The sequence below is a fragment of the Malaclemys terrapin genome, chromosome 6 (genome assembly GCF_027887155.1).
Source record: "Malaclemys terrapin pileata isolate rMalTer1 chromosome 6, rMalTer1.hap1, whole genome shotgun sequence".
Lineage (NCBI taxonomy): Eukaryota > Metazoa > Chordata > Testudines > Emydidae > Malaclemys > Malaclemys terrapin.
The window spans coordinates 96307388-96321642 of record NC_071510.1 but is presented as its reverse complement, the minus strand read 5'-3'; the positions used below and the strand labels follow the sequence as shown (position 1 = coordinate 96321642).

The 14255-nt window shown below is 41.1% G+C and overlaps 1 protein-coding gene across 1 annotated transcript in view; it reads right to left on the bottom strand.

Moving 5' to 3' along the window:
- Positions 1-11113: 11113 nt before the first annotated feature.
- Positions 11114-14255, bottom strand: part of ELOVL7 (ELOVL fatty acid elongase 7) — a 62076-nt gene continuing 58934 nt past the window's right edge. The window contains exon 9 of the mRNA XM_054032907.1: positions 11114-12899. Coding sequence (XP_053888882.1) covers positions 12690-12899 — 210 coding nt within the window. The 3' untranslated portion in view covers positions 11114-12689. The remainder of the gene's footprint in view (positions 12900-14255) is intronic.

Sequence of the window (14255 nt, the reverse complement as noted above, 5' to 3'; positions counted from 1 at the left end):
ACTAGAGTTTATTAAAGCAAAGGTGTTGCCATTATAGGTATAAAGTTTTTGCAATAACATACAACATTAGGAACCATTTTGTATGTTCCCGCACCCTTGGTCAAACCGAGGGCTGGTATATCTGTGATGGAGTTTTGGAATTAAAACAGAAAGGAGGTGTAGATATTCTAGCCACAAGCAGAGTTCGCCACACTCCATTAAAGTGTACCAAGCCACACTGCCACTGTACGAGTCTCATAGCAACACTAAAAACACTAGCTACTTCAGCTAACTGTAGTATACAGGAATATGGTAGTATTCCTTTAAGTAGCTTGTGAGCACCCTAGGGTGTTCACTGTTTCCTATGCTATTTGAAGCCCTGTGGACAGCACTAAAACAATAATCAATTGTAATGTGTACTTGCTATTTAGGAAAGTGATGAGCAGGAGAGGTATGTACTGGAGCTATTTGTGGGGTGGGAGGGATAAAATAGAAATATTTTTTTAAATGGCTGAAAGAGGAATCGAGCACTGGAGATATTCAGCAGTAACCTGGAAGGTAGCGTGAGAGGTATAGTGTTGTGGAGATACCCCCTACTCACAGCATCTTGGACACTATATGGCAGTAGCATAAAGATTCTCTCATCCAGCAGCTAAGGGTGGTTGCTTCAAATTTATCAGACACCCACTAGAGTCTAGTGACTAGACAGGGTGATATGAAATATGTAAAAGATGGAACACATATGCAGTGTTCCAGGGCAGCACCCTGCTAAGATTATCTATATCTTGGGTCCTGCCAAATTCACAGCTATGAAAAATGCATCAGACTATGAAATCCGGTCTCCCCCCATGAAATGTGGCCTTGTGTGCTTTTATCCTATACTATGTAAATTTCATGGGGGAGACCAGCATTTCTCAAACTGGGAGTCCTGACCCAAAAGGAGATTGCAAGGTTATTTTAGGGGGGCCATGGTGTTGCAACACTTACTTCTGCACTGCCTTCGGAGGTAGGTAGTTGGAGAGTGGCAGTTGCTGACCGAGGGCTCAGCTCTGAAGGCAGCAGCGCAGAAGTAAGGGTGGCAATACCATACCATGCCATGCTTACTTCTGCGCTGGCAGCAACTCTGCCTTCAGACCTGGACTCCTGGCCAGCAGCCGCTGCTCTGCGGCCGCCCAGCTCTGAAGGCAGTGCAGAAGTAAGGGTAGCAGTACTGCAACCTCCCTACACTAGCTTTGGGGGGGGGGGGGAGGGGTTTGCAAGGCAACTCCTTTTTAGGTCAGGATCCCTACAGTTACAACATCATGAAATTTCAGATTTAAATTGCTGAAATCATGAAATTTAGGATTTTTAAAATCCTATGACCATGAAATGGACCATGAATTTGGTAGGGCCCTATCTATATCCCTTTCCAGGAGCTAGTATTAGTGGTGAGCACTGGACTCATCATAGTGTCTCCTTAGATCTTCCTAGTGGAGCCCCCCACCCACACATTTTTCATATCAGCTCTGACTAGTATGTGTGTGGTAAAATGGTAACACCCTATGCTAATCCATATGTTCTACTGTTTCAGTAAGGATGTTATCAAATGGATTTTTCTCCTCCATGTATTAACTTCAAAATGCAAGTGATGCTCTTTCTGAAGTTTGACTTAGTATGAAATTAGAATAACTAACATGAAAGCTATCATCCAATATCTAAACAAGCTCAGCCAGCGTGGAAGTAATTGAAGTTTTGTTGAAGTAAGTGGTTTACTGCAACAAGTGCAAGAGACAGATTTTTATCACATCTATTAGTTTTTGATCATCAAATCACACACAAGGCCCTGCAAACCAAAAAGGCCACTCTCCTGAGCAGGAAAAGTACTTTTAGAAAACATGAGAAGTGAAAAATCATGGAATCGTGTTTGGGACAATGTCTTGCAAAATGCTGAAAATGTTGGAATTTCAATCAAGGGAGAGGAAGACAAAAGGTGTTTGGTGACCAGGGTAAAATTTAAAACCAAGCGACTTCATTGTCTACTCAAGCAGTGGAGCAAGAGAGCACCTTCCAGCTGAATCACAGAAACTTAAGCAAAAGTGGTGCCAACAACTTTTTTCCCAGTTATTAACAAGGAAATTAAAAGGTTTTCTGAGGAAATGAATAAGCTTGCCAGAAGTGTAAATGCCATTCTGATTTGTGAACCTCTCATAGTTGACAAGGTGCTGGAAATCTATGGAAAGATCATAGCAATCAATGCCAGTTTAGCAAAATCTGAAATGTAGATTGCACATACTGATACTGAATCTCATGGACAAGGTGTAATGTTAGAAAAATCTGAGATCCAAGCTAACAGCCTCAGAGTACCCCAATTTCTGTAAACTGGTTCAGTTAGCTCTTCACTGTCTGTTGGCTAAGTCAAGTCTCAAACATCCTTCTCAGCAATGCAGCGAATTAAAACATACTTGAGAACAATGAGTCAGAAAAGGTTTTCAGCTTTGGCTATCCTGAACATTGAATCTGACATCACTAAAAACATTGATTCTTCAGAAGCTGTGAAAATGTACGCTTCCAAGGAAAACAGACAACTTCTACTGCAATCAGAAAGTAAGAGCAAGGTTTTTATTTGTGTTCTTTCTGAATGTGTTTTATTACCAATGTAAGTGGACTAACACAAGATAAACAGATTGGCCACTGGGTTGTGATCTAATGTTGTATACAGTAAACAAGCAATGTTTCTATTTGCAGCTTGAATATATACACTATTATACACCAAAACCACTGCTGTTGGAATCACACAATTCTGAATGTCACATGTTCCTGAGCACAGTTGCTATTAAGTTTCATTCAGTTCCCCCAAAGAACATTTTCACCAGTCACCTATGCTGGCTGGAATGTGAGACTTTGTTCTCCTCTCCCCACCAAGTTTCCTTCCCTCAGCCCCTCTTATTTCTTCTACTATCTTATCCCTCTTCTTTTTCCTTCTGTCTAATAAAAGTCAGGCTCAGCCAGCCAGCACTACATATTTTAAAATACTGTTGTAAGCCTGTGACCAAAAAGCCAAGCAAAACATTGCTCTACACAGCCCCATGCTGGAACAAGTTTGCCAGGTTTTGGAGAGGCTGATAAGGCTAAAAGGCCGTGCCTGTGTTTTTCCAGCAGAGAGGTTGCAAGTGAAAGTCAACACCAGAGAGGAAAGCTTCATTTGCTATGTTTACTGTTCTTTTCTTTCCCCTTTTGTATGTGTTTGTCCTCTTTTGTCTTCTAGGAAGAAACAGCTTCAGCCTCAGCCGGCTCCAGGGTTTTGGCTGCCCCAAGCAGCCAAAAAAAAAAAAGCGCGCCAAAATCGTGATCTGCGGCGGCAATTCGGCAGAAGGTCCTTCGCTCCGAGCAGGAGTGAGGGACCATCTGCCAAATTGCTGGACCTGTCGCCTCTCTCCGGAGTGGCTGCCCCAAGCACCTGCTTGCCAAGCTGGTGCCTGGAACCGGCCCTGGCTTCAGCCCATATTAACTCTTCCCCCCAGTTATTACCTGTGATGTACTGCTAAATTTTATAGTACAGGAGACCTGCAGAAATGATCTCACACTGGTAATTCTGTGACACGAGAGAGAGATTTTTGGAAACTATCTTGTGTGTGACATCACCATAAAGTATCCATATTCAAAACCTAACATTTTACCAGTACATTTTACCTAACTGAAAATCTGTGCCACAGCAATTATGAGACTTCACATATTAGTAATATATACACATCTCATCAATATAAAAAACACACAACTCAGCTTTTATATACTAAACAGTAAACTAAGTAGCAAGGCACTTCCAAAGCACATGTGCATTTAGTCAAAAAGCTCTTTGGCAACACATGTAATTTACTGGTTTTACTATATTAATATTCTCTACAAACATCAAATAAAGCATTTAAGTTTCCAAAAGAGTAATTTACACTGATCTCAAACTTTACATGGATTTTAAGTTTCGAGTTTGCAAATTTGAAATGGTATCAGGTGATTTACTTTATGATTAAGGATGATACACTTCTCTCCTAGAGCAGGATTATGAACAAAGGTGCACAGTGAGACGTTTTCAGTCTGCTTAATGTCAGAGAGCTAATAATGAGAATTATCACTTTTCCTTAGTTAATTTCACAAATGTTCATGGGCCTCTCTGCCATGTGAGTTTATGCTCAATTGGCTGAATGTTAAAAAGCTTCTCACCCAAGTCCTTGAGTCACCATGGCGTTACTTCAGTTTCAAGTTGGTGTAACTCTATTAGAACTAAATGAATGGAGTTACACCTCTGTGAAAGGAGAGTAGTTCAACAGAGAATCAGAACCCAAAATTTATATCTGAACCCAAAATTTTGCCCTTGGAAAAACTTGTAATTTGAGCACAAACAGCATTTGTTTGTCATTCCCCGGTCACGTAGCTGGGCACCAAATGCAAACAAGTGGTCATCACAAAGATATATCCTGTTTTTGAAAATGTGCTCTCTGTGTCACAGAAATCAGACACTAGGATCCATATTGCCATGCAATTAAAAAAAAAAAAATTAACAACTAACCAAAAAACCAAAAGTTCCATGGTTGAACCTTACTTTATGCTTAATCAGTCTGAATTGTTCATGGAATGCTGAGAGAACTGGGAACACTTGTATTTGGTTTAAATTAGGGCTGTCAATTAATCGCAGTTAACTCACACGGTTAACTCAAAAAATTAATCGCTATTAATCACACGGATAACAATAGAATATCAATTGAAATTTATTAATTTTTTTGGAAGGTATTTACGTGCCAGATATGCTAAACATTCGTATGCCCCTTCCATGCTTCGGCCACCATTCCAGAGGACATGCTTCCATGCTGATGATGCTCGTTAAAAAAAAAAAAGTGTTAATTAAATTTGTGACTGTAGTCCTTGGGGGGAGAATTGTATGTCTCCTGCTCTGTTTTATATGCATATATTTCGTGTTATAGCCATCTTGGATGAAGACCCAGCACATGTTCATTTTAAAAACACTTTCACAGCAGATTTGACAAAACGCAAAGAAGGTACTGATGTGAGATTTCTAAAAAATAGCTACAGCACTTAACCCAAAATTTAAGAATCTGAAGTGCCTTCCAAAATTTGAGAGGGACAAGGTGTGGAGCATGCTTTTAGAAGTCTTAAAAGAGCAACACACTGATGGGGAAGCTACAGAACCCAAACCACCAAAAAAGAACAGCAACCTTCTGCTGGTGATATCTGACTCAGGGTATGTCTACACTACGAAATTAGGTCGAATTTATAGAAACCGGTTTTATAGATATCGGTTTTATACAGTCAATTGTGTGTGTCCCCACATAAAATGCTCTAAGTGCATGAAGCCGGCGGACCGCGTACACAGTACCGAGGCTAGCATCGACTTCCGGAGCATTGCACTGTGGGTAGCTATCCCACAGTTCCCGCAGTCTCCGCCGCCCATTGGAATTCTGGGTTGAGATCCCAATGCCTGATGATGCAAAACAGTGTCGCGGGGGGTTCTGGGTACATGCCGTCAGGCCTCTCCCCCTCCATCAGAGCAACGGCAATCGATTCGCGCCTTTTTACCTGAGTTACCTGTGCAGACAACCATCACCATATGTCATCTGGATGCCGGCAGACGTGGTACTGCATTGCTACACAGCAGCAGCTAATTGCCTTTTGGCAGTAGACGGTGCAGTACGACTGGTAGCCTTCATCGGCTATCTGGGTGCTGGCAGACGTGGGGCTGCATTGCTACACAGCAGCAGCCCCTTGCCTTTTGGCAGTAGATGGTGTATTAAGATTGATATCCGTCATCGTTGTATTCCAGTTCAATCAGAGGCACTTGGGCAGACATGCTTTGTCTCCCAGAGACTCAGTCCTGCCGGTAGTCCGATTGAACCGTTTTGACGATGATGGCTAGCAGTCGTAGTACAGTATCTTCTGCCAAGCACCCAGAAGATGCCGAGGGCTATCAGTCATGCTGCACCGTCTGCTGCCAGCTTAAGATGTAAAAAAATAGATGTATTCATTTGCTTCCCCTTCCCTCCGTGAAATCAACGGCCTGCTAAACTCAGGGTTTTGAGTTCAATCTTTGGGGGGGCCATTCTGTGTGACAGTTGTTTGTGTTTCTCCCTGAGGCACAGCCACCTTTGCTGATTTTAATTCCCTGTACCTGTACACCATGTCGTTAGTCGTCCCTCCCTCCCTCCTTCAGTTTCGCGCCTTTTTTCAGACCAAACGCCATAGCACTGGGATCATGGAGCCCGCTCAGATCACCACGGCAATTATGGGCACTATGAACACCACGCACATTGTCCTGGAGTATATGCAGAGCCAGGACATGCCAAAGCAAAACCAGGACCAGCCAATGAGGTGATTGCAGCGCGGCGACGAGAGTGATGAGGAAATTGACATGGACACAGCCCTCACACAAGGTACGGGCCCCAGCAATGTGCAAATCATGGTGTTACTGGGGCAGGTTCATGCCGTGGAATGCCGGTTCTGGGCCCGGGAAACAAGCACAGACTAGTGGGACCGCATCGTGCTGCAGGTGTGGGACGATTCCCAGTGGCTGCAAAACTTTTGCATGTGTAAGGGCAGTTTCATGGAACTTTGTGACTTGCTTTCCCCTGCCCTGAAGCGCCAGAATACCAGGATGAGAGCAGCCCTCACAGTTGAGAAGCGAGTGGCGATAGCCCTGTGGAAGCTTGCAACGCCAGACAGCTACCGGTCAGTCGGGAATCAATTTGGAGTGGGCAAATCTACTTTGGGGGCTGCTGTGATCCAAGTTGCCAGGGCAATCAAAGACCTGCTATCTGGGAAACGTGCAGGCCATAGTGGATGGCTTTGCTGCAATGGGATTCCCAAACTGTGGTGGGGCGATAGACGGAACCCATAGCCCTATCTTGGCACCAGAGCACCAAGCCACCGACTACATAAACCGCAAGGGGTACTGTTCAATGCTGCTGCAAGCCCTGGTGGATCACAAGGGACGTTTCACCAACATTAACATGGGATGGCCGGTAAAGGTACATGATGTTTCGAAAGCTGGAGGAAGGGACTTTCTTCCTGGACCAGAAAATAACCATTGGGGATGTTGAAATGCCTATCGTGATCCTCGGGGACCCAGCCTACCCCTTAATGCCATGGCTCATGAAGCCGTACACAGGCAGCCTGGACAGTTGTCAGGACCTGTTCAACTACAGGCTGAGCAAGTGCCGAATGGTGGTGGAATGTGCATTTGGACATTTAAAAGCGCGCTGGCGCAGCTTACTGACTCGCTCAGACCTCAGCGAAAAGAATATCCCCATTGTTATTGCTGCTTGCTGTGTGCTCCACAATATCTGTGAGAGTAAGGGTGACATTTATGGAGGGGTGGGAGGTTGAGGCAAATTGCCTGGCCACTGATTACGTGCAGCCAGATACCAGGGTGGTTAGAAAAGTACAGCAGGGCGCGGTGCACATCAGAGAAGCTTTGAAAACGAGTTTTGTGACTGGCCAGGCTACGGTGAGAAACTTCTGTTTGTTTCTCCTTGATGAACCCTCCGCCCCCCCCACCCGGTTCACTCTACTTCCCTGTAAACCACCCACCCCACCCTCCCCTCCTCCCTTCGAGCACCACTGCAGAGGCAATAAAGTTAGTTACTTCACCTTCATGCATTCTTTATTAATTCATCACACAACTAGGGGGATAATTGCCAAGGTAGCCCGAGAGGGGTGGGGGAGGAGGGAAGGAAAAGGACACACTTCAGTTTAAAACTTTAACACTTATCGAAGGCCAGCCTTCTGATGCTCGGGCAATCAGCTGGGGTGGAGTGACTGGGTGGCCGGAGGCCCCCCGCACCCTGTTCTTGGGCATCTGGGTGAGGAGGCAATGGGACTTGGGGAGGAGGGCTGTTGGTTACACAGGGGCTGTAGCGGCAGTCTCTGCTCCTGCTGCCTTTCCTGCAGCTCAACCATACGCTGGAGCATATCAGTTTGATGCTCCAGCAGTCAGAGCATCGACTCTTGCCTTCTGTCTGCAAGCTGACGCCACCTATCATCTTCAGCCTGCCACTTGCTCTGTTCATCCCGCGATTCAGCCCGCCACCTCTCCTCTTGTTCATACTGTGCTTTTCTGTAGTCTGTCCAAATCTCATTGGTAACAGCAGTATATGTCTGTGAAGAAAGGGTAGTATATGGCTCTAATGTTATAGGCATGGCTTACGGACCAATGAATGCAATTGTAGGCAGAGACTGGCCTAATTTCCTAGCCCTGTTTTAAGAAAGGGTACCAATTGGACCAGTTGACTATAAGCCAACCCTCACTCAGACATAGGGTGTTGGGCTGGGTGGCCCAGGGGTGAGGATGAGGAGTCAATGAACTGGATAGAGTTGGTCAGGATTGCTGAACAGCAGATGTCAAGTCAATTACAAGCCCTGGAGAGATAGTTACATGAGACAAACTGGGAGCTGGAAGAGGTGAAAGCCTCACAACAGAAAATAATAGAGGAGGCAGCAAAACAAGAGCTACAATGGTTTGGGCAAGGCTAGACCTTTAAAATTCTCTGCTGCTACTTTAAGAAAATTAATGGGTGCACACACCCTAGAACCACTTTTGAGCTACCCCTGCTGCACTATATTAGAGAATTTTCAGTCTTGTGAAAAGTTTGCTACATCTGATAATCTTGGCAATGGGAAACTGATTGTTTAAGGATAACATGGCATCTACAAATTCTTGCTGATTTCTCCCCCGCCCATCTTTTCAATCAAATATTTTTCTTGGTTACTTTTTCCTAACACTTCTATTACAAGTAGCCAGCTCTGGCATCCCAGACATCCACCTTTCTACCCCAGAGCTATCCAACATAATCTCCCCTCACCAGCCATTCAAACTGTCAATGATTTTCTCCCCATTGTCTGAGTCATATTTAAACTAGGCCTAATTTACTGCCCTCTATACCTTCACCCTCTCTTCTAAATTGCTCTCAGTAACACCTTTCTTCCAGGAGGCCAATAAACCTGTCTTGCTTAGCTTCACTAATTAACAGTATTGTTTTACTTGTTTTCTCTCTCACTTCCCTATTTGGATGTTATCTAGATAAGTTTGTAAACGCTTCAGCACCGGAGCTTGGTCTTCATATATGTCTAGAAAGTGCCCTTCCCAATAAAACATTATTCCTGCTTTGTGAACTGATTTTAGCCACTATTTTATAAAGTGAAGGTGTCATATACAGTATGTAATACAGACAGTGAGCACTGAAAAAGAACAGGAGTACTTGTGGCACCTTAGAGACTAACAAATTTATTAGAGCATAAGCTTATGTTTCACTCTATATGCATCCGAAGAAGTGGGTTGTAGCCCACGAAAGCTTATGCTCTAATAAATTTGTTAGTCTCTAAGGTGCCACAGTACTCCTGTTCTTTTTGAGGATACAGACTAACACGGCTGCTACCCTGAAACCTGTCAGTGAGCACTGAGTTTTCAGGAAACTCCTAAAGTTAGAGTTTCATCCAGCAGAGGGCTCTAATACCTCAGCTAAACCTCTGAAATGAGACTCAAACCAATTTCCCTCAGTATCCGTAGACACCCATTCATACGGATTGTTCCATTTCTCTACTCACTTATTCTGACCTAAAACATAATAGAGAGTGGGTCTGAGTTTTTCCAAGCATGGTTTGGGCACAGAGACAAACTGATTCATTTTATACAAAAATATATTGGCCTTAGGGAGAAGCCTCTAGTTATTAAAGAGGAGTGACTAAAAGTGCTACATTAGGCTCTGTGGTTTTGAGTGGCCAAAGGGTTTTGTGCAAGGTAGTGAATTTGAGAATAATTTGGAGGTACTTAAATTACAACATACTACACATGCATTCATCCTATAGGTTTGTATCAGGACCACCCCTCTGAAAGGATAAGTTCCCCTTCAACTGTTACCAACTCAGATGTTTACTTTCAACAACCTTGAGGTGGAGAGAAGTAGGTCAAAGGACTTGGGAAACTAAAGTTGCTCCTTCTCTTGCCAGGGGGTGAGTCAAGCGTGTATACTATGATGGAGATAAAACAATTCTATGGATCACTACTCACCTTTAAGAAAAGAGTGTTGCTGACCTGTTTCTACCTATTCTTTTGTTTGCTGGTTAAATAAGGCTTCATGGGGCAAAGAGGGCTGACTACAAAGTCTGGCCTGGCCACATAAGATGTGGAAAAATAATCCAGTATGTGAATAAGGAATTACTGAGGTAGGGAATGTTTGCTCTTTTAGAGGTAGGGGTCTTTTAGAAGGGCAGTGCTTTTATAGTAAGAAAACTAAGCAGTAGCAGCCTCTCCTCAGCACACCTACACAGAAGGAAAATGTAGCTTTATTTCCCTTTCCCCACCTCCATCACCTCCCGAAAATGTTTTCTAGAAATTACCAGGCATGAGGAGTAATTTTTGGAAATGTAGTATTCCATGTAAATAGTGACTGTACATACATTATTCTCATAGAAAGATGGCCAGTGCTAACACAAGTGTGTATCTTGGTCTTCTCCAAGATTTGTTTGCCAATTCATCAAAAAAAAAAAAAAAAAAAAAAATCCACCAAAACAGTAAATCAAAAACTTCACTCACCCAGCACGTTTGGAAATACGAGTTATAAAACACTCATTTAAGAGATTAATAATTACATGCTGGAAGATAGGTATAAATCTTAGTTCTTTAATATCTTATTACAGTATTTCAAAACAACTTCGATGGAGTTTTTTCATCATGTTATTAAAAAACAACTCATTGGGGGTATTCAGTCTTTTACACAGATTAAGATAAAATTAATGAAGAAATTCAAACTAAGCATTGCAGCATTGTGATTTATTTTGTTACAAGAAAACAGTATTAGAAATATATATCTAATAGTCTTCAAGTAGCAACTAAGTCCCCATATACCACTTTAACATTTAACAAGGCAGAAAAACAAGAATCAAATCTATGTTTATTAGTTCAATAAGGAAGACTCAGATATGTTATTTTTATAAGTTTCAGAGTAACAGCCGTGTTAGTCTGTATCCGCAAAAAGAAGAACAGGAGTACTTGTGGCACCTTAGAGACTAACAAATTTATTAGAGCATAAGCTTTCGTGGACTACAGCCCACTTCTTCATATGCATCCGAAGAAGTGGGCTGTAGTCCACGAAAGCTTATGCTCTAATAAATTTGTTAGTCTCTAAGGTGCCACAAGTACTCCTGTTCTTCTTTTTGTTATTTTTATAAGAAGTCACCTGCAACACTATTCTGGTAATCCTGTACATATAACAATAAAACATGCCTTTTTGGAGTTCTTCAACCACTAATACAAACGGGTGGGTCAGAAGACACATTTTAGAGAACATCACAACTCCAGCAGATCAGAGCAGAGTACAAGATAGATTTCAGCCCATCACTAGTGAGAGTTGTCACAAAAACAAGATCAATCAATCAATGCTGTATGGTGTGCATCTCATGGCAGAATATAGTTTAGCTTAGTTCTGCACAATAGTCATCCCTTGACAATCTCACAGAAGTAGAGGGACACTATCTGCATATAGCTCTAGGTCCTATAAATTGCTACTAAGCCAGCTGACATGTCCCTCTGACCAGTCCCTTATCAGTTTATTCTGCATAGTTTGGAGTTAACTAGTACACAATCATCTGCCCCTTCTCCCTCTCCATAAATCTGTGTAGTCTGCAATCTCTTTGAACAGTTCATTTAGTACCACACGGCAAAAACAAGGCACTTCTGCTATTAACAGAGAAACTTAGCCATGAATTTTACAAAACAATTTCTCATTAGGCACCGTTCATTTCCACAGGCAGTGGAAAGGAGAAAGAATACAGCAAAATAAAGTAATGAAACTGCCATTTGTATTTTACACAAAACCTATTCTAAAAATGTAATATGGTTTTGGTTGTTGAATTGCGTGATTTTTTTTCCAGTAAACATTCCTGTTTGCTGATATCAAAATACAGCTACAGACAATTTTGAATAGTATGAGGTAAGATTGTTATTCTACTTCAATGAATCACTTTTTTTTTGACTGGATGTTAAATCAAAAGTTTTTATGTTCAATTAAGTAAAAACAAACATTTTTAAAAGTTCATTAACTTAAATCATTTTAGTAAAAGACTTTATAATCCAAAAATCTCTCTTTTTAAAACACACTAATCTGCCAAGGTTTTATTTAACTTACATTCTTTAATATGGTACAGTTTGTACAAAAAATATGAATGTTTTCAGGTATTAACTATATTAACAATGTGTTTTAGTCTCTATAAATTATGCATGTAACAATGATTTTTCATGGTTATTTCAATAAAATTAAACTACAGTTTCAACACCTTATGATAGTTAAAATGAATGCTCTTTATACCTTTTCTTAGTGCTCAAAGTATTCTGTACTTATCATACACATTTTCTTAAAGAAGATCTTTTTATTTATATGCATCTCACCTGTAAGAATGCAATTAAATATTCATTTCTTCTAGGTAAAAAGAGAACATTTCTCTAGATATGTGCAGCAAGTCACTGAAAACCTGCAAATCTTTAATCAGAAAATTACCCCTCCCCCCCACCCCGCAATATCAGAAACCCAAATAACTTATTGTAAAAATACAAGCTCTGTTTTGGAAAAACATGTAAAATGTACACAGTGTAGTGTGCACCTAAATATCTTGATTGTCAAGTAGTACAAGTTACTGATCTGAGATGTACACATTTATATAGATGAGACATTGCTTCAGTGATCTTTGCTTTTGCTGATTCCGTTTTTCATAGTCTTTGGTGGTCTCTGCCCTCTGGTGTAAGCATGATACCAGAAGTGGAGAAACAGGAGTAAAAACATAGAGCCATAGAGCCAAATAATGAATATAAAAACTGGATACTGGTATGGACAATCATCCATAAAGTAGATTTGTCCTATGTGAACTGTAACCATAAGAAATTGAACCTGGAGGAAACAGACAAGGAAAAATATGCTCAGTTATGCATTATGATTTAAAAAAAATGTAAAAAGATCATAGAATCATAGAATATCAGGGTTGGAAGGGACCTCAGGAGGTCATCTAGGTCCAACCCCCTGCTCAAAGCAGGACCAATTCCCAACTAAATCATCCCAGCCAGGGCTTTGTCAAGGCTGACCTTAAAAACCTCTAAGGAAGGAGATTCCACCACCTCCCTAGGTAACCCATTCCGGTGCTTCACCACCCTCCTACTGAAAAAGTTTTTCCTAATATCCAATAAAGATATACTAGAGAGAAGTTTAAATAGCTATCAGCATAACGTGTGCACACACAAAAAAAGAAGGTTGATGAGAAATTGGAGTTTTGCAGGACTACACAAATTCTCTCCCCTACTTGGCCAGGGAGAGGTGTTTTTTTTTTTTGTTTGTTTTTTTTAATTAAGTAACTTTTTTGTTTTAAAGTTATAAACATCATTATGGTACAAGGATAGGGGAGCAGATCCATATCAGGGAGACCAGGGAAGGAACTCTTCCTACCAGTCAGAAGGAAAGGCCTGGCTGGAGCTATTTTCAAGGTGGCACATTCTCAGAGGGATTGATTTTGCCACCCCTTAAACTTGACTAGTCCCATTGACTACTTGCAGAATAATGTGGTAAACTAGAAGTATTAGGCCATTGAGCAGAGGCATAAACAAACTTCTCTTCCTATAGAAGATTTTAATAGTTAGGGATTACATCTGTTTAGTTTAAAGAGGAAACAAAAATGGTAGCATGTCTAAAGTATATAAAATGCAACAGAAAGTCACGGGGGTACTCTTGTTTAGTGCAAGAACAAAATGGCAGCCAAAGAAATTTAAAAGGTAATCAAGTTGATAATGGTAAAAAAAAAAAAAAAAAAAAAGTTTCCTTTGTTTCCCCTTTCCACACTATGATTTATTTGGAGAACTCAGAGCCACACAATATTGAGGCACAGAATTTAGAAGGGTTTTTTAAGAAAGATTGTCATACGAAAATCGTAATGCTCAATTACAATAGCTATGATAAAAATGCTTCAGACAATTCAGTTATTTCTTAATAAGGCCAAATCCAAATTAAAGAGATATCATCAACTTCTGTAGACCCAAATGTTTACCTTACTTTAAAGGAAGATAAATCCTAAGAAATAGTCCTTGTAACCTTCCTTTTTAAAAAAATGTAAACTGTTAGCTTATTTAATACTGTTTTGCAAATTTCTTTAAAAAAAAAAAAAAAAAAAAAAAAACACAAAACAAAAAAAACAACACACTTTGTTCCTAGTGAGAGTTCATACTCCAACAGTCCTTAAATGGACAAATAGTTCTTTAT